Genomic DNA, 25,889 nt, shown 5'->3' with positions numbered 1-25,889 from the left:
CCCCCGCCGGCCGCCGTAGCGCTCACGTGAGGGCGCGGCACGCGGTCACATGACCGGCCGGTGAGGCAGGGCCGGGCAGGCTGCGCCGCCGCCCCGCATGGCCAACGTCGCCAAGAAGGTGTCCTGGTCCGGCCGCGACCGCGACGACGACGACGAGGACGGGCGTGCGGACGAGACCACCCCGTTGCTCAACGGTACCGGCCCTGGGCTGGCGGCCGGTGGCCGGCAGGTGGGTACCAGCACCGGGGGGGAGGGTGGTCTGCCCCGGCCTCCCTGCGTCGGGGCCCGGGGCCGTGTCCGCGTCCCCCTCTGCTGTAGCGTTGAACCGGGCTCATTGCACCGGGGCTGGGCGAGGGCTGCCGGTAGGGAGCTGCGGGGTGTCGGGGCTCTGCTCCCTGAGCAGCCCCCCAGGGGTCGGCCGGGGAAAGCAGAACCTGGAGACCACCCCGTTGCTCAACGGTACCAGCCCCGGGGCGGCGGCTGGCGGGCGAGTACCGGCACCGCGGGAGGGTCCCCGGCCTCCCTGTGCTGAGAGGCTGCCGGAGGGGGGCCCGGGGCCGGGGCCCGGGGCCGTGTCCACGTTCCCCTCTGCTGTAGCGTTGAACCGGGCTCATTGCCCCGGGGCTGGGCGAGGGCTGCCGGTAGGGAGCTGCGGGGTGTCGGGGCTCTGCTCCCTGAGCAGCCCCCGGGGGAGGTCGGGGTCCCTCTGGGCTCCCCCAGGCTGGGGAAAACAGAACGTGGCAGGGTCCAGACGGGAGCAGCTTTCCAGCAGAGGAAAACAGTGCGTGGGAAGAAGCCAGGAGGGAGCCACGGCCATGCCGTGGGGCCCTGGGGTCACTCAGGGAAAAACTGAGTGTGGGGACTGACTCGCTGCCCACCCTGCTGAGTGCTGGGGCAGTCCTGCCATGGCCAGCTGCCAGCACAGGGTGCCAGTGCCCTGCCAGAACCCTGCGGCAGCTCTGCGGGGCCAGCTACTGCCCACTGCCCTGCTGTGGGTGCAGCCGAGCCCCAGCCAGTGGGACTCTGTGCTGGTAGGTGCAGGGTGCTGCTCTGCTGCAGCTGCCCTCTTCATTTCTATGAAAAATCTCATTCTGTGAGAGAGCCCGTTGCCTGGCATGCTGCTGCAGCCCAAACCAATGCGTCAAGCTCAAACACAAAGAGCACCCAACGCTGGCGCGGTGGTGGATGTTACGCAGTACGTATGGAGCTGCGCTGCCAAAAAGCAAGTCCAGGGTGGGCCATGTTACAAACACGGGGAGGCCAATTCTTTCTTGCAAATTATTTTTGGGTAATTAACTGAAGAGAAATTTCTCTCTGGTGTACCTGGCTCAGGCAGTCTGCCCAGCAGTCTTGCCCGCACATGTGTGGTTAGCTGAAGCACAGCATGGCTCTGGCTGAGGCACTTGGTGCCTGTTACAGAGCGAAGCTGCAGCAGGGTGGGCTGGGTGGGATGTCAGGCTGGATCCATGGGGTGTTTCTGTGCCAGTACCAGGTGGGATAGGGGCTGTCTCTGGGTGATGTCTTCGAATTTCTTGTGAAGAGTTTGCTGGGAGACCTGAGTTTAGACAGGGAGGAGCAGTGCCAGCTTTTGGCAGCTGTTAGCAGGGACATCTCACCGAGCATGATTCTGTGCTGCTCTGCTCTTGGGCAAGTCAGAGCAACAGGCTAATTAGAAGGAAAGACAGGGTTCGTTAGGCTGGAAGCATATAGCATTGCACTGTGGCAGTGGGGTATGGCGCCTAGAAGGAGTCACCTGCACCACTGCAGCTGTTCTGGTGTAAAAAAAAAATAAATAATCTTCCTAGTCAGTCTAATGGGACCCTGTGTGTTTACAGCACGGGTTGTCTTTATAGACCACGTGGTGAATTCTGCAGGTCTGCAGGGTGTTAAAATAGGGATTAACCAGATCTCGTGGCTGTGAGTCAGTTAGGAAAGGCTTTTCCTGGTGGCTTGGAAGAAATTCCTGAGCCCCCCTACAGCCCGGGCAGTGGTGGTGGATATCCAGCCCTGCCAATCTGATTTATTGTCACCATGTCCCTTTACAGCGTGGACAGCTCGGGTCCCAGCTGGTGGCATAGGCATTATGTGGCATTTTCCTTAGCAAAGGAGGAGAGCAGGTACCTTGCCAGAGCTCCGAACCCGTGGCTGCCCAGACCACACATGCCTCTGGCAGTGGCACTGACCTGGCAGTGGCAGCTGGGTTGCCACTGTAGCGCTGGGGTTGCCTTTCGGCATAGGGCAGCTGCCTCTCTCCTTTGGAAGGTCCTTTGACCTAGATGCTGTGTAGTCATGCAGGTTGAAGCAGGAAGGCAGGACAGCTTGGGCAGAGAGAGACTGGAGCTGCTTAGCTCACAGGAGACTTAAACCTGGGCTGTCCCCAGTGGAGCTTCTTCCCGTTCTTGTGTGCTTGTTCAATGGAAATGAAAGCAGTCTTAAAGTGACAAAACGAAACAGGTCTCTAGTTCCCTATCTGACTGCGGTTGAATACTTGTGGGTGGGAGGTGAGGAGGGGCTGGCTAAACATGCCTGTGACCACAGAGGGGATGCTACAGGGCTGTGCCTGAGGTCCCCTCTGGTTTTGGGGCCAGCTGAGTGCTGCTTTAGAGCTGTCTGAGTCTTCATCTTCTCACTGAGACTTTCTAGTGCCTCAAGTATATTAAGAAGCAAGACGTTGCCTGTATGCCTGATCATTGTGCCTACTGTGGGTTGCCCCTTTCCCACTTTCTTGAGCCGTGCATGTTGGTTCTTGGGCTGAGAAGTGGGTGGATGATCTTAGTAAGAGCAGCCAATTTCCATCATTAGGCATTTTTCAAAAGACAGTTCTTCGCTACCCATTGAAGATATGCTTGGTGTTTGTGCTAAAATGCCTTGACTTTGGACTTGGCATAATGCTCCTGCTCCAGAGGGTGCCTGGAATAGGAGATGTGGGCAGGGGGCCACCAAAATGTGGACCAGGCTGCTGCTGCTGGGCGGCTCATCCTTCTCTGTGTTTGTTCTGCCTCTCTGGAGTTACTGGTCTTGTTTTCAAGTAATGGGGTGTGAAGTGCAGCCCGTGCGACCCGGTGGTGATGCCAGAGGGCTGCTGTGTTTGCTGCAATCGGAAAACCTTGGCGGGGGGGAGGGAGAAAAAGAAGTCTTCTGCGTGAGCCCTGATTCCTGGTGGGTGGGCTGCACGTTGCACATCCCCTGCGTGCTAGCAGAGAGGCTGCCTGTCCCTGCCTGCCTGCTGCTGGAGCCTGGAGCTGGCCTCCCTGAAAAGCCACTGCCCTTGAGCGGTGTCAGGAGCTTCCCCAAGCAGAGGGGTTTTGCAAGTCCAGTCCCTTCTGCTGGGTGCTCGCGCTGTTGGGGACTGTGGCGATGCTTTAACCTCACACTGCTCCTCTGCAGAGGGGACAAGGTAGCTGGAGAAAGGCAGGTGGGTCAGGGAAACAATAGCATCTCCCAGCCTTGCGCAGGTGAGGGACAAGGAGCAGCTGTGCCCTGGAGTGTCAGAGGGAGGCTGGAAGCAAAATCACAGCCGAGTGGTGACACCATGGGGAGAGTCTGGATGTTTTCTCCCCGCTTATGGGCCTGGAGGTGAGGAGCCTTGTTCTCTCCTGCCATGGTGTTTTGGGGATGGTGGCTGTGTTGGTTGGAAGCCCATCGCAGCTGTGGTTGTGTGGTGGAGGAAGGGGATTTCAAAAGCCCTGCAGTTCCTCTTCCCCCACATGCTGCCATAGCCAGTGACAGGGCTGCCATAGCTGGTGAGCCACCCAGTGACACAGCCTCGAGCCATCCTTCCCACCCAAGCAGGTACCGGGGGCTCCTTGGCAGAGCACACTGGAGCCAAGGGAACCCTGAGGGCTGGAAATCCTCTTCCTTCCCCCCCCCCCCCCCCCCCCCCTTGCTGCTTCTGCAGTATTGCTGTGGGCTTCTGATGTGGTCTGCACCGCGCATTGTCTCAGTGATAACAAAGCCACGTGCTTCCAGTTTGTTAATGAGCAACAGAACAGTGATAAGGGGCGGTGTATGGGGGGGGGGGGGGGGGGGCTGTCTTCATGCCAGACCACAGGGGGTGGGTGATGTGCCGCAGGGAGCTGCCTCATCCCTGTGGAAGTGGACTGTGGGGCAGAGTCAGATGTTCCCTATTTCCAGCTCTTCAGGGCGATGTTTGGGAGGCACTGCTGGGTCACTGTGCACACAGCCTGGGTTGGTTCTGCAGCGTTTTGGCCTCAGTGGAAGTTATTCTGCTATTCACAAACAGGGACTGCTCTTTGACTGCTGTGCTTGGACCTGAAATACTGCTGTGGCATCACATACAGCAGGGTGGCTTCTTGTCACGCTGGCTAAACGGGGGTGCTGGCAGCAGTGCTGCTGTCTGCCACCCCAACCTGTGATGTTCCGGGCTGATGCTGGTATCTACATTCAGCTGCCACTGCCCGACCTCGGAGATGATCCTTCTGGGGCATGAGTAGAGGATGGCAGTTGAGGTCTTCTGCCAGATTTTTTTCTTGTTGAGATTGATCCTGAATTTGCTCTTGCCCATCTCAGAGCAGTGCTGGAGTAGGTGGCAGCGTGATGACGGGGAAAAGAGCCTCAGGAGGTCTCTAGCCCAGCTCCTACTAAGAATGGATCCCTCAGACCAAGTCACTCGGGGCCACATCCAGTGGAGATTTAGGTATCTCCAAGGTCAAAGGCTCTGCGCCCTCTCTGGCCCCAGGTTCAGTGTGTCACCACCCTCGGGGTGAACATTCGTCTCTGACGTCTAAGCAGATTTTCCCTTGTTGCAGCTTTTCCATTGCTTCTTGTCCCATCAATGTTTGAGGAAAGTCTGACTCCATCTTCTCTGCAGCCTCTTGTTAGGTGTCCAGAGATGGCCAGAAGATCTTCCTGAGAAGCACCAGCTTCTCCTCGTATGTCTTGCCACATGCTCCGGCTCCTGACTGTCTTACTGGACTCACTCCTGCATCTCCATGCCTTTCTTGTCCCAGGGAGCCCAAACTGGACACCAGGTCCCAGGTGTGCTATCTCAGGTGCTATGCAGAGGCATGGGATCCCTTCCCTGGACCTCCTGGCTGTGGTCTTGCACCACCCAGGAGGTGGTCAACCACCTCCACTGCAGGTTTGTGCCACCTCTTCAACTTATTCACCAACATGCTGCAAGGCTTTTTTCAGCAAAACTGCTTTCTAGCCACTGGGGCACATCCATCCCTGGTGCAGGGCTTTGTGTTTGCCTCTGCTCATCTTCAGGGGCTTCCCTGCAGCCTGGTGGGCTCCTTCTGAGGAGCAGCCCTGCCTGTCAGTGTACCAGCTGCCCCACTGGCAAAGAAGTTAAGCAGTTTTGGTCCAGACCAAGGCTCCAGACAGCTCTTTGCAGAGCTCAAAATGGGTAAGGAATTGGCTTTGCCACCCAAACAGGGTGAGTGCCGAGGGCTGGGTGCCATCATTGTTCATGTACCACTGTCAGAGGCAGGCTCAGCTGGCCCACGAGCCTCTCCTGGGACAGGAGGGCTGTTAACCCGCCTGCATCCTCTGGCTTTTGGCAACAGTGCATGTTGTTATGTGGAGATAATTGTACCGGGGTCACACCGACATCATACGTACCCGGGATCAGCAGCTGCCTTGGCCTGAGTTTGAAAAGCATCCAAAGGAGGGTGGTGCTGTCTGTGTGCTCAGTGAATCTGAGCTGTGCACAAATAACCTTCTGTCTTGGCTGCTGGCTGCCTGAATATGCCCTGTCTCTCTTATAAAAATTGAGTGCTGATGGAAGTAACTTTTTTCTGTCCTCCCAGCATGTGATTCCTGTGCCAGGTGGTTTGGGAGCCAACTCTGCTCACAGAACGGCTTGGCCTGCCTGGATGCCAGAGGGACGCCAGGATTTAGTGGGTAGGGGCTGCATATGAAAATCACACTCCTTGTCTAACAAAGTTCAGCTTCAGGTTCAACTGCAGCTCCTTTCCCTCCATCTGTGCTTTGGCCCTGCTGCTGCCTGACCCGCTGGGAGCAGAGCTGCTCTGCCCTAGCTGCTTGCTCCATAGGGAGGAGTGTCACCAGTTCAGCCATGTTTAATATTTCGGCAAACTCCCATGGCTAGCAGAAGGAGAATTTCCCTGAAGGGCTGGTCGTGCCTGAAGGTCTGAGCCCAGGCGTGAGCAGGGGATGTTGCATGAGTGGCTGTTTCCATCTCATTGCCTCGATCTTGCCCTAGATGTGTGGCATCTGATGGGAGCCTTAAATCTTTGTCCTCTCTGAAGCCAGTGGAGATGGGTTCCCTTGCAAGGTCTCAGCTTTGTCCCTCCCAGGGTTTCAGGGCAAGGACTGTGTCCTTCCCCCCACCCCAAGGTGGCAGGGGCCCGGCTGGGACCTCCGTCTGCCACCAGCAGGGCTGGGCACCTGTGGGCACTGGAACAGGCAGTTCCTGCCTCCAGCTTGTGACTGTGGAATTTCCCATCTGTGTACCCACAGGGAAGTGACAGCGTTGGGTGTCCCTGGCTCATAGGTGCCCATGGTGGTCTGCTCTGACTGCTGGGAAAGGGCTCTGCCTGGATCCTTTCCATGGAGACAGTGGAGCCATCATGGACCAGAACCAAAGCCCAGACTGGTCTTGCCAAACCAGTGTCCGAAAACGGCTGCATGGAGCGTTCTGTGCTCAGCCCCTGCTGCGGGCTCAGGCTGCTGGGGACAAACAGGCGCCGAGGAGGGATAGAGGCAAAGCCCGGCTGCAGGTCAGGGAGTAAATGGGAACGTGGAGCAGACAGAGAAATCGGAAAAATAGGTCAGGCTGCAAGCACAAAGGGATATTCTTTGTCTGCAGTGACGTGTGTGGCTCCTGGCTGCCCTGGCCTGCTTGTTCCAGACGGGATCGGTGGAGATTAAAGGAGCAGGGTCTTGATCTGGGATCTGCCAGCTTGTGAGCAGAGAGGGACTGACACGCCAGGGCCCTGCTGCTGCTCACCATCCCTCTTTTATTCTCCAGTCCTTTATCCTGGCATCTGGGGAGGGGTGAGGCTGTGGAGCAGAAGATCTTAATGTTGAGAAATGGTATTTGGGCTGTGCTTGGAGACAATGCTGCTTGCACCCTTGTACATCTCTGTGTTTCACAACAGTGGAGAGGTGACGGCAGCTTGCCTGCTTCTGCCCAGTCCCCTCGCGGCACTGCCCAGCTGGCAGCTGGCTCGGCTGCAGACCAAACCCTTGCCTGCATCAGCCAGGAGATGGGAGATGCCCCAAATAACCCAAAGACTCCCACATTACACAATCACACTGCCAGTAACAAGCCTGAGCGGTCACCAGTGAAAGGAGAACCTGCTCCCCAGAGGGAGACACAAGTGCTCCTTCCCGGCATCGCGCTGGGGCTGGCTCAGAAGCCAGCATCCCCAAGGCTGCATGGGAGCATCATGCTCCGCTTCCTTTTGTGTGCACTGGCTGGCAGCCAGCCCACCATCGCTCCGGTCCTGGCTGCTCGGAGGGGGACAAACACACCGATGTGCTCAGCTCCCTGGCTGGGAGCTGCTCCTGGGGAGCCGGTGGCAAAGCCAAACGTGCCCTCTGCCATCCCTTACTGCTGGCTGGGTGCACAAGCTGAGGGATGGTGCTCGTGCCTCTTGGTGTCCTTGTGACTGTGGAGATGGCACTTTGTGTTGCGGGTTTGGTCCCTCCCCAGCTCTGGGGAAACATCAATGTGCTGTTGGGCACAGGTTTGCTGGCTGCACGGCTGCTGTGTGGGGGTACCACGCTCGTTGGCCGGAGGCTGTTGGTGACTCTCCCAGCTCTCAGGGCTGCCAGCTGCCAGTCCCGGATGAGCTGCTGCTGGTTGGCCCCTTCCCTGGGTGAGCCGGCTCTGCCAGCTAAGAGGTTGGAGCAGCTTGGCTGAGCCATGGGCAGGCTGCTGCTGCCTCGTGTTCCCTCTGAGGTGGCAGGTCCCACCTCCTCAGCGTGTCCTCCATGAACAGTCCTCTGTGGGTGCTGTGCTTCAGGGGGCTGTGGCAGTGGGCAGGCAGAGCGTGACGAGGAGGGCAGAGGACAAGCACCTGTGTGCCTGCCTCTTCTTTCTACCAAGGCTTGCAGCATGTTCAGAAGTTGACCCCATTTTCCCTTCTCTCCTCAGCTCACTTCTTCCTCCTTCCTGCGCATCGGGCAGCTGAGCAATGTGGACCTCAATGAGGATGTCCATGAGCTGGTGAGTGGCACAGGAGGGAGCCCACTGTTACCAAGACCCCTTCCCTTCTTCCACTAACAGCATTAACGGCTGCATTTGTTCCCCCCCTTCACATCCCACTTATCCTATGAGGGCTCCAGTGCTTCCTCCTGGGCTGGGTGACCTTCATGGTGTGGGCAGCTGCCTGCTGCTCTGCCTTGACCCTTGCTGCTTCCCCTTAGCCGCCACGTGTTGAGGTCCCCTGCGCCTTCCTGGGCAGCAGCACCAGCCTGCCAGCACAGGGACCTTCCTCCCACGGGAGCAAATGCAGAAGTGCATGGGGTGGGATTTCTTCCTTGTTGCCACGAAGGCTTAAAGCTGTTTCTCTTGCCCGCTGCCCAGCTCAGCGTGAAGGCAGGGGAGGGGACATGCAGTGTGACAGCAGCTGAGGGGGACACGTCTCAGCTCTGGGGACAGGGCTAGGGGCAGAGGAGGCATCTTGCAAAAACTCTCAGGCTTCAAGCTATTCCCTGCCTCCCCCATGCACACCTGAAAAGCTTTTGTTGCCCAGGTGCTCCTGCCGCAGCTCAAGAGCTGTAGGAAGAGCAAACGAGAAGACTTTTGCTAAATGTTTCTTGTGGAATTCTTGAATGGGAAGGGACATGCCTTAATCCAGTGCCTTGGAGGACAGGCTGGGTCTGCTTTGGCCATAGCTGTAACATGGGGCTGGAGAAGGGTGCAGGGTGCCGCTGTTCCCTCCAGCATCCTCAGTAAATGCCCTAATTCGGAGCTGGGAACAGCTTGCATGGTCAAAGGCATTTGGGAAATAGAAGTTGGTTTCTGCCCAAAAACACAGCCTTGCTTGAAATAGCTCCTTGCTTTCAGCCAGAGGAATTTCCTGCTGAGGTGAAAGGTTGCCCTCCACCGGGGCACGGAGCCACTTGGAGGCAGCGCTGGATCAACATGGCAGCGTGCTGCCCTGCTGGGTGAACCCTGTACCTGCCTGTGGGGAAACATCCTGCCCTGGGCTGTAGAGGTGGTGGGTGGGAGTGCACACCTGACAGCCTGCTCCAGCTGCCTTAAATCCCATACATCCACCAGCTGGTGGAAAAATCATCCCAGATCTCAGCCTGCCAGGCAGCTTGCACTCTGCAGTCCTCCCTGCCTCTCCTGAGCGTAAAAAGCTAGTGTTAAACCAGCAGTTACGTGGTAGAGGGGAGGGCTGGAGTCGGACCTGGCTGTCCTAACCTGTGCGTCATGTCCCACAGGAGACAGAGCTTCCTCGGCAGCATCCCAATGAGATCCCCCACAATGAGAAGCTCCTGTCACTCAAGTATGAGGTAAGTGCCCATCTCCCTCCCAACTCAGCTCTGTTCTCTGGGATGCAGTGGGTGAGGGTTTGTGGCTGCCCAGCTAGGGAGGTTTCAGCAGGGAAGGAGTGGGGTCGAGGGGGGAAAATGACACAGGGGTGTGGAAGGGCAGGGGTGAGGGTCTGAGGGCAGCCCTCTCCAGCACGACCATCTCTTCACCTGTACTAGATGGTAACAGCATCTCCCTTTCCTGAACTAGAGCTTGGACTATGACAACAGTGAAAACCAGCTGTTCCTGGAGGAGGAGAGGAGGATAAACCACACAGTGAGTCTTGCTGTGACCCAGCTACCTTCTGTCCCTGCAGCTGGGATGGCCCAGGGAAGCTTCCCTCCCTGCCCAGCTGCTTGGGGGGCTTCTCCATGCCAGAGGAGGTTGTGTTCAAGTCAGTGCTTGAGCCAGGGTGAGTTTACGGGCACTGATCAGCTTGTGATGAGCCATAAAACCTCAGGAGCAAGGACCCAGCACAGGGTGGTTCAGACAGGAGCTGGCCTGGGTGCGAGTTGGCATTGCTGGGCAGCACGGAGCAGGTCCCTGAGCAGAGGGACTTCTGGAGCCATGTGAAGCACCTGCCCTGGGGGCTTTGGGAGTCAGTGGCACAGCAAGAAGCTCAACAGGAGGGGTCTGATGGCGGCAGGCAAGCTGGAAAAGCACGTCTACTGTTAGGGATCCCACAGGGGGGCAGGGGCATTGGTTGAAATAAGTAAATTGTAGCCAGGCTTTGCCATCTAGGCTCAGCCAGCATCATTTTTCCCTGAGCAGCTCTCCTTGGAGCTGCCCAGGTATAGGGCTACATTGGGGAAGGTGACCAGGTGGGTTGGAGTCCCCTTGATGCTGGCGGGGGCTGAGCTGGGCTGGGTGGCAGCAGGGTCTGATGGCTGTCGGTCCCCCAGGCTTTCCGGACGGTGGAGATCAAGCGTTGGGTTATCTGTGCCATGATCGGCATCTTCACCGGCCTCATCGCCTGCTTCATTGACATTGTGGTAGAGAACCTGGCTGGGCTGAAGTACCGGGTGGTGAAGGGCAGTATCCTCCCATGGAGCCATGGCCGCTGGCTGGCCAGGAGCTGTGGGATCTCTGCTCCTGGCAGTCACAAGAGGGGTGCTGGGGGAGAGGGCAGGGCTTCCTTGCCTGAGTTTGGCAGCATGGACCCTGCTGCCCGAAGTGCTGCCAAGCTCCTGGCTGCTCTGTGGGGCTGAGCTGGGGCTGGGTGCTGCCATCATGGAGGTGGATCCTTGCAGCAGCTGTGACTGCCCTAACTGTGCAGGATCTACTGCAGCCCAAGAAGCATTTTAGCAGCACCTTATCGTGGTGGGAGGGATGGTACCCAGCTGATACTGGCCTTTCCTTGAGCTGCTTCCCCAGACATTGACAAATTCACAGAGAAAGGGGGCCTGTCTTTCTCCCTGTTACTCTGGGCTACCCTGAACGCCAGCGTGGTGATGGTGGGCTCCGTGATTGTTGCTTTCATAGAGGTAAGAGTTTGGAACTGGTCTGGCTTGGGGTATCCCTGTGCCTCCTGCCCTGGCTCTTTACGTGGGGGAAGCAGGATCACGTCTCCAGAAGACGTGCACATCTGTGTAACAGCAAATGTATTTCTGCCACATTGGCTCTTGGTAGCCCCAGTTCCTCAGCGTTGGCTCCAGCTCTGCTGTTGAGGTTCTCCAGGGCCATCAGACTGACAGGATGTGCTGCCCTTCGCTGGCAGCCTGGGGCAGAATGTGTGCTTCAGCCTTGGGTGCTCTCACAAGCCTTGGCCCTGGCTTGGTATCTCCATGTTGGGTGTTCAGGAGCATCAGCGGAGCGCGGGCTGGTGGGATGCCTTGGGGCCATGCTCAGGAGGACAGGTCAGAGACTGGGCCGCCCTGAGTCAGCAGTGTCTTCCTTGTGGCTTTGCTTTTGCTTTCCCTGGCCACCAAGCGTGAGCCTTCTGCAGCGCTGGGCCTCTTGCCATGGCATGGTGGTGGGAACAGCCTAATGGTCCCCAAGAACCCAGCCAGCTCCTTCTCCTTGGCACATTTGCCCTTAGGGGCAGCGGGTACCTCCTTCAAGCCCTCCTCCAGAGCCTGTAGATAGGCTTTGACCTCACCTCTCAGCCTCTCTGAGGCTGTGCGTGGTGTGCCCTGTGCTGAGAGACGGGGGTAAGGTGGCTGGTGTGGCCCCATCCTGTACGTGGCAGCCACTCACGCTCTTCCTGCTCCCCACAGCCCGTCGCAGCTGGCAGTGGCATTCCCCAGATCAAATGCTATCTCAACGGTGTGAAGATCCCACACGTTGTCCGCCTCAAGGTAGGAGGGGGGAGGCGGTGGGATGTGTGTGTTCTGCCTGCGATGGGGCTCCCTCCGCCTGGCCTGGGCACGTTGTGTCCTTGCCTGCGCTGTGGCAGAGGAGCTGGCATGAGCTCCCGGCCACCCCGCTGTGCTGTCCCCGCTGGTGCCGGCGGGTTAAATCCCCTGCCCTGGGATCCGCAGCGGGCACTGGGAGAGCAGCTTTGGGCAGTTCTTTGCTCTGAAAAGAAGGTTGGCCAACCGCATTGCCACAACGGGGGGCTGAGAATCACAAGCTCCCCAGGGTCACGGTCATGAACAAGTGGTTTGGGGTCAGTGACTTAACCTAAACCACCTGTTTGTGACACATGTGGTCCATGTCCCCCAGGGCTGCCACAGTCATGTTCCTCATGCCTCCCACGTGATGTGCTGTGCTTGTCTCTGTTTTGCAGACCCTGGTGATCAAAGTCTGCGGGGTCATCCTCTCGGTGGTCGGCGGCCTGGCTGTTGGGAAGGTGATGTGCACAAGGGCGCTCTGACACGCTGCTGGCATACGTACTGCACCCCTCGCCGGCCATGCACTGGGGGCCCTGTGGTGGCTTCCTTCCCACTTGTATTCGCTGGCCTGCTGGCCAAGGTGACTGGTGTGGCCAGGCTTGGGGAGCCCCCGGGACACACGGTACCACCGAGCCAGGCTGTGCATGGCTCAGCTGGGGGCAGGAGAGCAGCAGCCTACATCTGTCGGTGGTTGTCCCGGCAAATGTTAGATAGGGGACCTGGGTGCCCCATTGGGACCTTTCTGATTTGCTAGGATTGAAGGAAGGGAATCCCTAATCTCCTCAGCTGGCGGAAGTGCTGGTGGGAACAGGCCATGGGAGACACTTGCTAGAATGAGGATTTAAGGGGGGAAAATAGCAAGGTCTGTGTTTCCCAGAGGGAAATCCTCCCGGCCAGCTTCTTCAGGGCTGCGACCTGGTGAGCAGCATTCAACCATCCCTGACCGTCCCTGGGGTTCTTCCCTCTCTGATCTGACTCTGCTCTCCTGTCTGTAGGAAGGACCTATGATTCACTCTGGAGCAGTGATTGCTGCTGGGATCTCCCAGGGAAGATCCACGTCTTTAAAGCGAGACTTCAAGGTTGGTGCTGAGGGCCAATGGTTGTACTGCAGATGCCCCTCCTGTGCCCAAACCGGGCTGCTCCTCGGGGTCACACTGGTGGCTTGGGCTTGTGTATGGAAACCATGTCTCCCTTAAACTCATGCCTGTGGCCAGCCCTAAACCTGCCTTCATTTTGGTGTTTCAGATCTTCGAGTACTTCCGCAGAGACACAGAAAAGAGGGATTTTGTCTCGGCTGGAGCTGCTGCTGGTGTCTCGGCTGCATTTGGTGCCCCTGTGGGTACGTGTCCTGGCTCTCTGATGCTGAGCAGTGCCTGCATGTGGATCTTGTCAGGAGGTTGCTCCCATCTGCATGGAGGCAGCTGCCAGGATCTGCCCTAGGGCACTGCAGGAGCCCTCCCACAAAGCGCTCAGCCCCGCTCCAAGCTATCCTGCCGCGCCATGCAGGTTTTGGGAAGAAAGGAGAGGGATCATCTGTGATCATCATGATCTCTGATCCCAAATGTTGCCTCCCTGGGATGGAGGAGGGCAGTGAAGGGCTTTTCTGTGATCGGTACGTCACTGATGGCTTGATGGCCTTGCTGGTCCCTTTGCTGGAGCCTGCGAGGTGTGGGGCACTTGGGCTGGGATTACTTTGGGTGCCTCGGCTGCTGCTGTGAGCCAAGGGTCTGTGGCACGTGCCCCATGTGAAGGTGTTTGTGTCTTGCATTTGCAGGAGGTGTCCTCTTCAGCTTGGAGGAAGGGGCTTCCTTCTGGAACCAGTTCCTTACGTGGAGAATTGTAAGTACTGGAAAGCAGGAGCAGTAAATGGAGGACTGCCAGCTCTGGTGTGAGGCATTGCCTTTTCCCAGTGCCCCGCAGCCCCAGGCCTCCTGCCACCCCTGCCTCAGCTGGGCAGCCATGTGTAACATCCCAGGGAACAGTGCCCCAGCTCCTCCTTTGTGCCCTGGCCCTTGGGGCCTGAATTTGAACGTGGCTGAGCTCCATCTTGCTGCCAGCTCCTTTCTAAGGGAGCTGCCTGGGGCTGTGCCTTGGGGCAACAGAAAGGCAAATGGAGGAGCGAGCCCCTGGTCAGTGTAGGCTGCTCAAGATGCTGCCACAGGGAACGTGGCCTTTTGTCCCCACCACATCGTGGGTAGGTACCAAGCCCTACGCAAGGGCCTCAGTGCCAGGGGCACATGGTTTGGGGTAGTGCGGGGGGGCATGTGGTGAGGGAGCAGGGCTGGAGGCATCTGGCAGTGACTCTGGGCTGCATCTCTTTCTAGTTCTTTGCCTCCATGATCTCCACGTTCACTCTGAACTCTGTCCTGAGTGTTTACCATGGCAATGCTTGGGATCTCTCCAGCCCTGGGCTCATCAACTTTGGCAGGTTCGATAATGAGGTACGGCGCAGATATTGCCTGTGTAGGGCTCTGCTGGGGGGGTTAGAGGCAGCCCACGGCAGCCTGGGGCCGCTTAGACATCACCAAGGGGCTGAGGCAGGCTCTGCCCTAGCAGGCAGTGGGGTCTGGCCAGACCCCAGCTCCACCAAGCCCAGCAGAAGGCTTTTCTGCAGCCAGTGCTGAGTCTGGGGGCTGCGGGGTATCCAGGGGAGACTTTGGGGCAGCTCTGGGAGCTGCTTGCTGGCACAGGCTTGTGCTGTCCCAGCAGACAGTGACAGGCTGTGGGGCTGCAGATGGGCCAGGAGATCTGAAACCCATTTCTTGCTTGTTTGCAGAAAATGGGATACACCATCCAGGAAATTCCTATCTTCATCTTTATGGGAGTGGTTGGTAAGAAAGTGCTGCTCTTTCAATTTGATTAGTCTGAATAATTTCCTCTGTTCTCTGTCTGGGTCTAAAAAGCTTTGGGATCCAGTTTCCTAAGGAGAATGGGAAATCCATTAAGCTCTGGATCAGAGGCTGCTTGTAGGGTTTACATGGGGGTGAGAGCAGGATCCTAGCCCAGCCCTTACCGCTGTAGCAGAAACGAGCCCCTTTAATCCATGTACCGCCAAGTCCTTAAGTGGGGTCAGTGCATCGCAGTCGTGGGCAGCCCCTTGCTTTCAAATGAGCTGCCTTTGTCCCATGGAGTTGGCCCATCCCACTGCTCGTGCTGGGTTCCTCTTGGTGTCGGGTCCTGGCTGTCTCTGCAGAGACAGCATCCATGTGTCACAGGGCTGTTGGTCACACTTGGGTTGTTGATGTCTCCCTGAGTTTCACAGGTTCCTTGTGTCCTAGGCAGCTGTAGGAGAGCCTGGGACCTGTGTGCTGAGCTTTTCCTCTTTTGCATTCTCAGGTGGGATCCTTGGGGCCCTGTTCAATGCCCTCAACTACTGGTTAACGATGTTCCGAATCAGGTAAGAGCTCATGGGTAGTTAAGGTGATTGGCATGGGTTGGTTGGCACCTTCTGTGCTCCCTTGAAGCAGTGTTCCCAGCCAGAGCAGGGCCATAATCTTGCACTTAATGTGAGCAACCGCAGCCCCTGGAAGCTGGGAGGCTGTGCCTCTCCCTGCCTGTGGTCGAGGCTGTGACCTGCAGCATCCCACCATTGCTCTCGCCCTGCCAAATAGTTCCCTCGAATGACTTGAGAGCCCAAAGAGGTGCAAACACTGCACAGATCTGACTGTTCTGTGCTTCTGTGAGTAATGAGAGAATGGATCCAAGCCCAGTCTGGCACAGTCAATACTTGTCACCAGCTTTTCAAATGCCAGGACCAGCCTCGTGGCCTCAGGGAGGGGTGACTTGTGGCCATAGAGCACTGAGTGGTCTGCAGCAGCTTCCAGGCCATCACTCCAATAGGGCTTTTCACAGGCCACAGCTTTCAGGGCTTGCACTGTCCCCCCCTGGCAGATCATGCCAGCCTTTCCATGGGAGCTGTACCCAACTCCGTGCAGGGGAGGCAGGGCACAGCTGGAGCTGCTGGCCTCCCAGCCCACCTTTGCCAGCCCAGGACAGCCTGGTGGGGTCTGGGTGGGGAGCAGAGGCAGCCAGCCTGTCTGTCTGCCCAAAGTGATGTGGCAAGCCAGGCTGTGGGTGATCCTGCCCATGCCCCTGGGTGCCACCCTCGCTCCTCTGCTCCCTTCGCAGGTACATCCACCGGCCCTGCCTCCAGGTGGTCGAGGCCATGCTGGTGGCAGCAGTGACGGCGACTGTGGGGTTTGTCATGATTTACTGCTCGAGAGACTGTCAGCCCATTCAGGGGAGCACGGTGGCATATCCTCTGCAGGTAGGAGATGCTGGAGAACAGCCCCCCGGCATGGAGGGCACCCCGAGCCTGGGCGGAGGCTGGTGGATGAGCAGGGAGATGAGACCGTGCTGGGTTTTGTGGCACTGGACCTTGCAGTCAGTGCCCTCACTGCAGGCAGAGCTGGCAACCCTGGCGTGGTGCCGCTGTGCTTGCCGCCCAGAGCCGCTGCCTCGCCAGCACATACCCCCCCCAGCCTGGCAGCCTTCCTCACTGCGGGCAGCCCACATCTGCCACTTCTCTTTTCTTCACCCTCAGCTTTTCTGCGCTGATGGAGAGTACAACTCCATGGCCACTGCCTTCTTCAACACACCTGAGAAGAGCGTCGTGAACCTCTTCCACGACCCTCCAGGTCCGTGTGCCTGGCAAGTAGGTCCTTGAACATGAGCAGAGTGGGGCTGGGCTCGCACGAGGTGGCTGACCTGTTCCCTGGCCACTTGGGGGACAAGACAGGGGATGACCGGTATGGCCCCATGAGGGCATGATGGGATCCAGCAAAGTACTGTACCTGCTCCTTTCCTGCTGTGGTGGTGGAAGGAGGAGGAATGGGTGCTGTGCCTCATGGCAGCTAGGAGCTCAGCCAAAGGGCTGTGGTCTCGGGAGCCTGTGGACAAGGACGTGGTTTTGTTTATGCACATTTGCAAGCTGTCACTTCTGAGTTGTGTGGGAGCAGGTCTGACCCTCGCTGGCTCTCTGAAGTCTGTCTTGGCAATATCCCTGGCTGTTTTCTTAATTAGCAGGGCCTCTTGCCCCAGAATGACTTTACCTTCTGGGCAGGTTGAGGAAGTGGATCTTGGGGTTTGGATTTGCTTGAGAAGTGCAATTTGGCTCCCACTTCCCTTGGACCTGGAGTAATGATGGCGTGCCCTCTGCCTGCTGCTCTGAGTTTGGTGCACAGCTGCACGTGGGCAGGGAGCAGACAGCTCCAAATCTCTAGACCCTCAGCACAGAGTACAGCTTGGCCAGCTGAAGCCAAGTGATGACTGTCCTGTGTCTCAGGGCTGCTCTCTGCGATGCTGGGCCCTCCCTGGCTCAGGGCTTTGGTCCATTGACCTCCCTGTGAAGGAGAGCTTGCAAAGTCCTCGTTTAAACTAGACTGAGTTGCTCAACTATCTTAAAATAGCAGCAGGCTGAGTCCTGAAGACAGCAGGGTCTGGCTCTGATGGCACAGCTTTCGTCATGGGATGGATTGGGACCAGCCAGAGCAGCCGTGGGAGCTGTGGGACAGGAGGGGGTCTGCAGGACCTGCTCTACTGAGCTGATCCCAAAGCTGGCGGTAGGCCCCCTGCCAGCTCACCAGCACCTCTGTCCTCCTGACCTTGTCCTCCAGCACTGGTGGTCCCTCAGGGCTTTGAATCCCGTCAGGCTGCCTTGCAGGAGGCTGGGAACCACGGGGCTGGAAGGGGCTGGGTCACTGTGGGTCATGAGATGGAGGAAAGGCGTGTGCTGGACTTGGTGGGACAGGAGGGCTTGGGATGGCACTGGGTGGCTGGCAGGGCCCTTGAGGGGGCAGAAACAACTTAAAGAGCTGGTTTGAAAGGCTTGTGCTGCCAGGGCAGCAAGTGGACCCGATGAGAGGGGCTTTTACTGCTGGGAGTGTGTTGTGGGGCTGCTGCTGTCTGCTCTGCCATGGCCACAGCCTGTCGCACTGCCCTTTGGGCTGCGGGACTGGCACTGACTCTCCATTCTCTCTCCACCTCAGGTTCCTACAATCCCATGACACTGGGTATGTTCACACTGATGTATTTCTTCCTGGCCTGCTGGACCTACGGCCTCACGGTGTCTGCAGGGGTTTTCATCCCCTCCCTGCTGATCGGCGCTGCCTGGGGGAGGCTCTTTGGCATCTCCCTGTCCTACCTGACCAAAGGCTCGGTGCGTCCTTGGTGGGACGGGGTGCTGGGTGGTGGGAGTGGTGGCACCCAGCCCTCCTCCCTCACTGCTGGGCAGGTGGGATGTGCAGGCGGCATGCATGGAGGTGGCTAAGAGCTTGGTACAGAAGTCTGGAGTGGGTTGGGCTCCTTATGTGATGTATTCCTGAGCTGGGTCTGGCCTTTTCAAATTCCCGACGGAGCCCTGCCAGCAGCTGGGCTGTGCAGGCAGCCTCAGGTGCTCCTTCCGCTTTGGAGGGGGGTTTGGGGGGCCAGGGCGCTGCTCGCTGTCACTGGATGCCTTGCAGCCAGCAGCTGACTCGGCTCCTTCTCTCTCCTCTGCTCAGATCTGGGCTGACCCCGGGAAGTATGCCCTGATGGGAGCTGCTGCACAGCTGGGTGAGTTCCCCACAGCACAGTCTTGGCCACCTTCTGATCGTATCGGGGTGGAGTTGGCATGGGAAAAAGCAGTCCCTGCTTCCCTGCGCAGCTTCTTCCCCAGCTGAAGCCCAGCCTAGCTGTTGGTTTCTGAATGACCCTGCCAAGCACAGGCAGCGCTGGGGCACTAGTCGGGGCTGGACTTGTCCAAGGCTCCCCTGCCTGTGTGGTTGGTCCTGTATCGCTGTGCAGAGACTTGGGCCTCAGGTGTTCTGCTGTCCCCTCATCCTGCATTTCCCTGCCCTCCTAAACCCCCAAACCCCTTGGGTGTCTCTCGCAGGTGGAATAGTGCGGATGACGCTGAGTCTCACGGTCATCATGATGGAGGCAACAGGCAATGTCACCTATGGCTTCCCCATCATGCTGGTGCTAATGACGGCAAAGATTGTGGGAGACTACTTCGTGGAGGTGAGGGCTGGTGTGCTCACCAGGACAGAGCAAGAGGCTGTGGGTCAGGGTTGGTGGTGTCGGGGAGCCGTGGGGGGGCCAGGACAAGCGTGTGCTTCCTCAGAGGTGAGCTGATGCTTGGCTGTACCCCTCAGCATGTCACTAGGTGGCTTCTGATGGCTCTGCTCTCGTTGCAGGGGCTCTATGACATGCACATCCAGCTGCAGAGCGTGCCCTTCCTGCACTGGGAGGCCCCGGTGACATCCCACTCCCTCACGGCCAGGTAAGTGGGCTGTGGGACACTCCTAGGGCAGCAGGTTTTGGACCCTGCTGTTGGCCTGAGCTGGAAATGGAGGTGGTGACACACTTCAGTCCCAGGAGTGTGCTGTCCCCTGGTGCAACCAGCTCAGCTCCTTCCCTGGCAGGGAGCGTGGCCTGCAGTGCATGCCCTCCCCATGTCCCTGGCAGGTTCTGGGGACAGAGGAGACATCAGGGCTGTGGAGGTGTGTGTGTTGTGGGGGATGTTTGGGACATGTTGCCATGGAGCTGTCTCACACTGAGCCTTCCCTGCAGGGAGGTCATGAGCACTCCTGTCACCTGCCTGCGGAGGATCGAGCGAGTGGGCACGGTTGTGGACATCCTCAGTGACACCTCCTCCAACCACAATGGCTTCCCAGTGGTGGAGAGCAACCCTGATGCCACCCAGGTGGGCCAGGCACTGCTTGCAGGACGATGCAGCTGGGGGTTGGCCCCACAAGGGGTGGCTGTAGTGTGGGACCCTTGCCCCATCTCATGCCTGGTGCTCTGTTGCAGGTGGCAGGACTGCGGGGTTTGATCCTACGTTCCCAGCTCATCGTCCTGCTGAAGCACAAGGTGGGTGATGCTGCATGGAGGCTCTTTGAGCCATGTCTGAGCCCTGGTGCCCCTGTCCTACTGCTGCCTCAGGCCCCTTGCTGCCTGCCTTGCTCAGGAGGGGCTGGCAGGGGGTCCCTGTCATCACGCTCTGCTCACCCAAGGAGATGGTGGGGGCTGCTGTGCTGTGTTAGGGTTACCCCAGCATCATCCTGCACCCCACTGGGCTCACAAACCCCGAATGGGAAACAGGCTATTCTTCTGCAGATAGTGCATCTCCCCTGTGCTCCTACCCTCTTTCCCTCCCTGTCCCTGTGCATTGCCCTAACCCTGGTGCATGTTGGTGCTGTGGGACAGACCCCAATGGTCTCTTTCCTCCCAAGGTTTTTGTAGAAAGAGCCAACCTTAGCCTGGTGCAGCGACGGCTGAAACTGAAGGATTTTCGGGATGCCTACCCACGCTTCCCCCCCATCCAATCCATCCATGTCTCCCAGGATGAGCGCGAGTGCATGATTGACCTCAGCGAGTTCATGAACCCCTCGCCCTACACCGTGCCTCAGGTAATGGTCGGGGACCCCTCTGCACCCCGGCATCCCGGGGGTCATGGATAGGCAGTGGGTTCCAGCAGGGGTGACACGGCCCCATTCTGCCTTGCAGGAGGCGTCTCTGCCACGAGTGTTCAAACTCTTCCGAGCCTTGGGACTGCGGCACTTGGTGGTCGTGGACAATCGCAACGAGGTGAGTCTCTGCTTGCTGTGTGTGGGCAGGCTGGGACCCTGGGGGCGAGGGGGGGCATGTGCCCTTGTACCTGGGCTCTGCATACCAGTGTGGGGCTGTGCGCTGTCCCCTTCCCGGCAGGTGGTGGGCATGGTCACCCGCAAGGACCTCGCTAGGTACCGGCTGGGAAAGGAAGGCCTGGAGGAGCTCTCACTGGCACAGACGTGACGTGGGGCAGTGCTGCCCAGCAGAGATGCACCCCAGCTCCTCTGAGCTGGGGACTGCCTTTTGCGGGAGGCAGGGAGAGGACTGGGCCAGCCCGTGCAGGCATCGTGGTGCCTGGAGCACCGGCATGGCCGTGCTGCCCTGGCTCTCCTGCCCATTGCTGCCTTCCCACGTTTACTGCCTCCTCTTCTCACCCCTTCCTCTGCTTCCCCGAGGGATCAAAACGCACCCTTGGCTCCGTTAGCTCCTGGCATGGGCTCTCCCTGAGGGCTGGGTGAAGGCTGGAGTGTGCCAGGGGAGCAGAAGTGCCCTGCTGAGCTGGGCACAGTCCTCTGTCATGGCACATGGCCTCCATTGCCTCATCCACCCAGCCTGGGCTGTCCAGAACCTAGCCCTGTCCTGGCCCCTGCTGCAGGGCCTGTGGGGGGAGCAGAGGGGATGTGGTGGGGCTCCCCCCTGCTCCCAGGGTTCCAGTCCCCTGCCCTGTGCTACTGCCTGGGGCAGACGCTTGAGTCTCTGGTCTTTGTCCCTTCAGCTGGAGGAGGGGGCCATGCCCTGCTCGGCTGTGCAATAAACGGGCTCCAGTGGTTCAGCAGCTGCCGCCTCTTGCTCTTTCTTGTTTCCCTCATCCACTCTGACCCCAACCTGGTGGTGGGGAGACACCCATGAGGGTTCAGGGCAAGGATGGGGCCAGGGGAGAGCTGCCTGCTTCTGGGGCACTGTTGGTCCTGCAGCCTGTGCCCATGGTGTGTGCCCCTCTGCTCCTCCTGCCCTCCTCCCACCATTGCTGCTGCCTCTCCCCTCTGCCCGTGCTGGGGTCCAGAGTCACCCTGAGTGTGTTTCTGCACTTGCTACAGCTTGTTCTAGCCTTTTCCAGCAGCCTGCTGCCCTGTCAGGTGCTCTAAAACCCACCTCCAGGCCTGGGTCTGGCCAGGGGGGAGGAGCAGAGCCTACACTCCCCTGGGTGATGAGGAGAGCTCCAGCCCTGGCACCTCAGCTTCCCATCTCCCACCACCCTTGCTCCTCATCTTGGCATTGCCCTCTCCTCCCTCGGGCAGGGGCAACCTGGTTCCTGGAGGGGCTTTTGACTGTGGGGTTCTGTGCTGAAATAAAGCCTGTTTGTACTTTTATTGTGATGCTGCCCATCTCTTGCTTCTCTTCTTCCCTGGGTGCTACGGCCCAGGCTTGGCACCATGTTTGCCGGTGTCCCTCTGGGGCTGATCCTCGTTCCCCGCTGCTGGTGCCAGGAAGGCACAGACTAGGGGGCTGCATGGAGGGAGGCCAGCCCCTGCCTTTGTCAGCCCCCTGGCAGGGCTGGAGCGCTCAAGGCAGGGGGTGGCTGCCCCTGACTGGGTGCTTTTCCCTTTCAAGGCCAACAAAGAGCCACCACAAAGCAGTGAATGCCTTGGCTGGGCCCTGGTAACAGCCCAGTGGGGGCCATGGGGAAGGGCCGGCTGCCTTCCCGGCACCATACGGTGGCCCTGCTCTCCCCTGTGGGTCTGCTTCCCCTGCACCACCATGGGGCAAGGGAGCTGTGGGCTACCACAGGTCCCCAAGGCAGGGAGAGGTCCCCACTGGGTGCTGGCAGCCGGGTGCTTAACAAGGCCCCGTGTCACCCTTTGCCCTGGCGCGGCTGAGATAAGAGGGTGGGATCCACCAACTTGGGCCGCAGAGTAAACACGGGCTGCTGGCTCCTGCCAGCACCGAGCTCCCTCCTCTTCCTGCTGCTGGGGCAGGCGCCCCCCCCCTCCGAGAGCCATGCTGAGTAGTAGCCCTTTGTCACTGGCAGTGGGGACGCTGTGGTGGCCGGTGGCAAAGGACACCGCGTGCGCTGGTGCCTGGCAGGAGTCATTTATTCACTCATTCCATTGCCGGCTCTGACCCGGCAGCTCTAGGTGCCCTGGCAATGGCACCAGGGCCACCAGGCTTATCATTAACTGGGTGGCACGTGGCAGGGCCGGGGGCCCCCGGGCCCATGGTGGGGTCACAGCCCAGCGAAGGGCTCGGCCTCTAGCCCTGGCTGGCCCGGCTCGGGCGGCAGCTCCTGTCTGGCATCTGGCAGCTCTGGCCCTGGCTCCACTGTCCAGTTGGCCAGGAGGTCGCTGAAGTCGGGGGTGCCGGCATGGAGGAGGCTGGTGGGGCTGGGGCCTGGCTCCCTCCAGAAGGAGGGCGGCAGCTTCCTCCGGTGCATGGGGGTGATGTGGCCATATTTCTTCTCCAGCCGCTGCGTCTTGCCGCCGGCTGCCTGGGCGGGCAGGCACCTGTGCATGCCATACTCAAAGAGCTCAGCCAGTGGCCCCAGCCTGTGCATGGCCCCAGGGCTGCCCCGCGGTGCCGTGGCCTCCTGCTGGGCCTCAACATTCCGGGGCGAGCCACAGTCCTCTGGCATGCTGCGGCTGCTGATGGCCTCGTCCCGGCCCTGCCGCCCGAAGTACCGCTGGATGTCACAGCTAATGAGCTCCGAAAATTTGAGGAGCCGCAGAGTAGTCTCAGCAGCGCTGGGGATGGCCAGCTCTGGCCTCATGCTCTCCTCCGCCACCTCTTCTTCCTCCTCCTCTTCCTCTTCCTCCTCCTCCTCGGAGAGGTCGGGGAAGTCAGGCTCAGGGCGTGCGGGCAGCAGCAGGCCGTGCGGGAAGGGTGAGGGCAGCCGCAGCTCAGCCAGGGGCTGGATGACACCTGCCGCCATGTCAGCACGCAGGGGCACCCCGGGGCCTGGACTCACCCTGCGGGCAGGGACAGGGAGTGAGGATGGCAGGCGCCCCAGCACCCTCCCCATGCCACCGCCCCGCAGTGGCACTTGGCCCTGAGGTGGCAGGGGAGCCATGTCGTGCCGCACAGTGGCAAGGTTGGGGCTGCCAGTCAGTGGGGATGTCCACCGTAAGCCATAGGACATGGGGCAGTGGCAGTGTTCCCCCTGAGCCATGGGACATGGGGCAGTATGGACATCCCCAGTGAGTCCTGGGACACTGGGCAGCAAAGACATTCACACCAAGACATGGGACACGGGACAGCAGGGATGTGTACCCACCTAGTCCCGGTACATGGGCTAGCAGGGATGTCCCCACTGAGTCCTGGGACATGGGACAGCAGGGACGTCCCCACTGAGTCATGGGACATGAGGCAGCAGGGATGTCTGCCCGAATCCATGGGATGTGGGTCAATGGGAACATCCCCAAGTCAAGGTGTGTGGGGCAGCAGAGATGTCCTCACTGATCTGTGGGACATGGGGCAGCAGGGGTGTCCCCACCAAGTCATGGGATGCAGGGCAGTGGGGATGCCCCCCTAAGCTATGAGCCATGGGGCAGCGGAGATGTCCCGCAGAGCTGTGGGGCAGCGAGATGTGCCCCTTCACCCTGGGGCTGTGTGTGGAGGTGAATGGGACACAGCACCCACCCTGGGCTCAGCACCCTGCCACCCTGGGATTAGCTGTCCCTGCCACCCTGCGCTCAGCACTCTGCCGCCCTGGGCTGAGCATCTAGGATGCTGAGCCCTGTGCTCTGCCCACACAATGGCCCCACAGGTTTCGCTGTGACAGGGTGAACCCAGCCACCTCCCTGCACAGCCCTGGGGGGCTCCAGCCATGGCGGGGTCTCGCTGAACTGGATGAAGCCCATCTGTAGTGAGCGCTACCTGTGCCCTGGGGTCCCCAGCTCCCAGCCCTGCCTTGCTGCAGGGCATCCCTGGCCACATGCCTGGAACTGCCATTGCCCCAGCCCCGGCCCTGAAAGAGTCTTGGGGCAGGGGACAAACCCTGGGGGACAGGCCCTGCTCCTGCCATGCCAAGCACCGTGCTGGACCATGTATCCTGCCTGAGACAGCATCATTGCCATCTCTGGGGTCACCGTGCGTCCCTCTTTGTGCCATTCCCACCACGGGACCCCTGGTCCTGCCTCCGTGCTACCCCAGGGCAGGCGGTGGGGGGCTCAGCCTCCCGAGGCACCACACACCTCTGGGCTGTGGGGAGAGGGGAGCAGGACCGCCCCGGTGACACAGCCAGCCTTCCCCACTGCCACCCTCAGCCAGAGAAATGCCCCGGTGCAGGAGGGCATCGCCCGGGGCCGCGGCTCGGCACTCACCTTGGCGCTGCCGCCCAGCCATGCATAGGCTCCCGTGCTGCTCCCCCTTCCTGTCCCTCCACCTGGGCCTGAAGTATTTATAGCGGAGCAGCGAGCTGACGGCTGGCAAATATTTGGTAGCTGTATTGTAATAGTAGACTTGGTAAACAGAGCTGGGGTTTGCTTTAGCACCCAGCAACGGGAGAGCGGCGCGGGGAGGGACGCAGGGACGGAAGGCAGGGCTCACCTTAATGGTTCACTAGCCAGGGGATTTTCAAGTGTTGTTCCTGTAAATTCACCTATTAAATCGGCAGCCCCAGCTGCCAAACTGCCTGCACACTTGTGCCGAGGGCTCTTATCTCCCTGCTGATTGGAGGTGAAATGAAGCTTTGTCAAATAGGCGTAAAATTAAATTTCATGCTATTTTGACTCCTGGAGTAGGGATCTTCTGAAGAACATACTGCGTATTGAGCGATGCCTCTGCAAACAGGTGCTGCCGCTGTGGCTGCAGCAGGCAAAGCCTCTCTGTGGGGTCCCCCCAGGTGCTGTGCAGCTCCTGTGAGGGTCTGGATCCCCCATCTCCAGCCTTGTGCCTCCCTGAGGTACATGCAGGGCTCCCTGACCAGCCCCAGGATGGGGTTCGGAATCTTTTGAGGCAGCAAGACATGGCCCCGATGGCACAGCTGGCAGGAGAGGTGCTTCAGGGTGCTGGGCTGGGTGCCCCAGGCAGCGCCTGTGGATGCAGAGGTGGGAATGTGCTGTGTGGAGAGTAGCCAGGCCAGCCCCACAGTGGGGACAGGGTGGCAGCGTTGTCACCATGGACGGGGTGCTGGGGTGCCCCGTGTGTCTGCTACAGCATGTGGCTATGCTGGTCCACGCAGCATGTGAGGGACTGAGGGCAGTGACAATGGTGAGCAGCTCAGGTCCCAAGGCAGCTGTGGCCAGAGGTGCCATTTCTGTTTGGGCAGCGGGACATGCCAGCAGGGCCGTCTGGGGCAGCACAGAGCATGGCCAGGGGACACAGATGGCCAGGGGACTGGAAAGGGCCAGTGACACAGCGTGGCTGGGGGACACAGGATAGCTTGCCTGTGACAGCTGCAGGGCACAGGATGGTGGGGGTCTGACACAGCTCCCAGACCCCATCACCGTCTGTGCTGGGGACATTCAGGGGGTGGGACCCTGGCCATTGGGGTTGGGGATGGCCAGAGCTCCTGGTCTGTCCCCTCAGAGCACTCCCTGCCACCCTGCACCCTG

At 59.5% G+C, this 25,889-nt stretch overlaps 2 protein-coding genes across 3 annotated transcripts; one reads left to right on the top strand and one right to left on the bottom strand.

Moving 5' to 3' along the window:
- The first annotated feature begins 32 nt into the window (after positions 1-32).
- Positions 33-21,710, top strand: CLCN7 (chloride voltage-gated channel 7). Of its 2 annotated transcripts, XM_005244098.4 has the most exons (25): positions 33-229; positions 8,087-8,158; positions 9,385-9,456; positions 9,686-9,751; positions 10,378-10,510; positions 10,850-10,959; positions 11,692-11,772; positions 12,204-12,266; positions 12,804-12,887; positions 13,054-13,147; positions 13,583-13,647; positions 14,133-14,249; positions 14,585-14,639; positions 15,145-15,205; positions 15,937-16,075; positions 16,352-16,445; positions 17,796-17,965; positions 18,309-18,360; positions 18,680-18,807; positions 18,984-19,069; positions 19,360-19,492; positions 19,600-19,659; positions 20,022-20,198; positions 20,296-20,376; positions 20,497-21,710. In XM_005244098.4, the coding sequence occupies exons 1-25, from the start codon at positions 98-100 to the stop codon at positions 20,581-20,583; spliced, it is 2,412 nt and encodes an 803-aa protein (XP_005244155.2). In that variant the 5' UTR covers positions 33-97; the 3' UTR covers positions 20,584-21,710. The 2 variants fall into 2 exon arrangements, with proteins under 2 accessions (XP_005244155.2, XP_055662102.1); XM_055806127.1 differs by lacking the exons at positions 33-229; positions 8,087-8,158; positions 9,385-9,456; positions 9,686-9,751 and adding an exon at positions 9,759-9,887.
- Positions 21,711-22,428: 718 nt separating this feature from the next.
- PERCC1 (proline and glutamate rich with coiled coil 1) lies at positions 22,429-24,766 on the bottom strand. The gene is made up of 2 exons (XM_027796195.2): positions 24,657-24,766; positions 22,429-23,303 (listed from the first exon to the last, which is right to left on the bottom strand). The coding sequence occupies exons 1-2, from the start codon at positions 24,680-24,682 to the stop codon at positions 22,565-22,567; spliced, it is 765 nt and encodes a 254-aa protein (XP_027651996.1). The 5' UTR covers positions 24,683-24,766; the 3' UTR covers positions 22,429-22,564.
- Positions 24,767-25,889: the final 1,123 nt, after the last annotated feature.

The sequence above is a fragment of the Falco peregrinus genome, chromosome 5, assembly GCF_023634155.1.
Source record: "Falco peregrinus isolate bFalPer1 chromosome 5, bFalPer1.pri, whole genome shotgun sequence".
Taxonomy (NCBI): domain Eukaryota; kingdom Metazoa; phylum Chordata; class Aves; order Falconiformes; family Falconidae; genus Falco; species Falco peregrinus.
This window is presented reverse-complemented; position numbering and strand designations above follow the sequence as displayed.

Excerpts from the sequence above, each read along its gene's own strand:
- CLCN7 (XM_005244098.4), top strand. The coding sequence starts at position 98 with ATGGCCAACGTCGCCAAGAAGGTGTCCTGGTCCGGCCGCGACCGCGAC. Across the intron at positions 16,076-16,351 it reads CGGTGGCATATCCTCTGCAG|CTTTTCTGCGCTGATGGAGA; the intron begins GTAGGAGATGCT and ends CTTCACCCTCAG. Across the intron at positions 19,493-19,599 it reads GCAACCCTGATGCCACCCAG|GTGGCAGGACTGCGGGGTTT; the intron begins GTGGGCCAGGCA and ends GCTCTGTTGCAG.
- PERCC1 (XM_027796195.2), bottom strand. The coding sequence starts at position 24,682 with ATGCATGGCTGGGCGGCAGCGCCAAG. Across the intron at positions 23,304-24,656 it reads GGCTGGGCGGCAGCGCCAAG|GGTGAGTCCAGGCCCCGGGG; the intron begins GTGAGTGCCGAG and ends CCCTGCCCGCAG.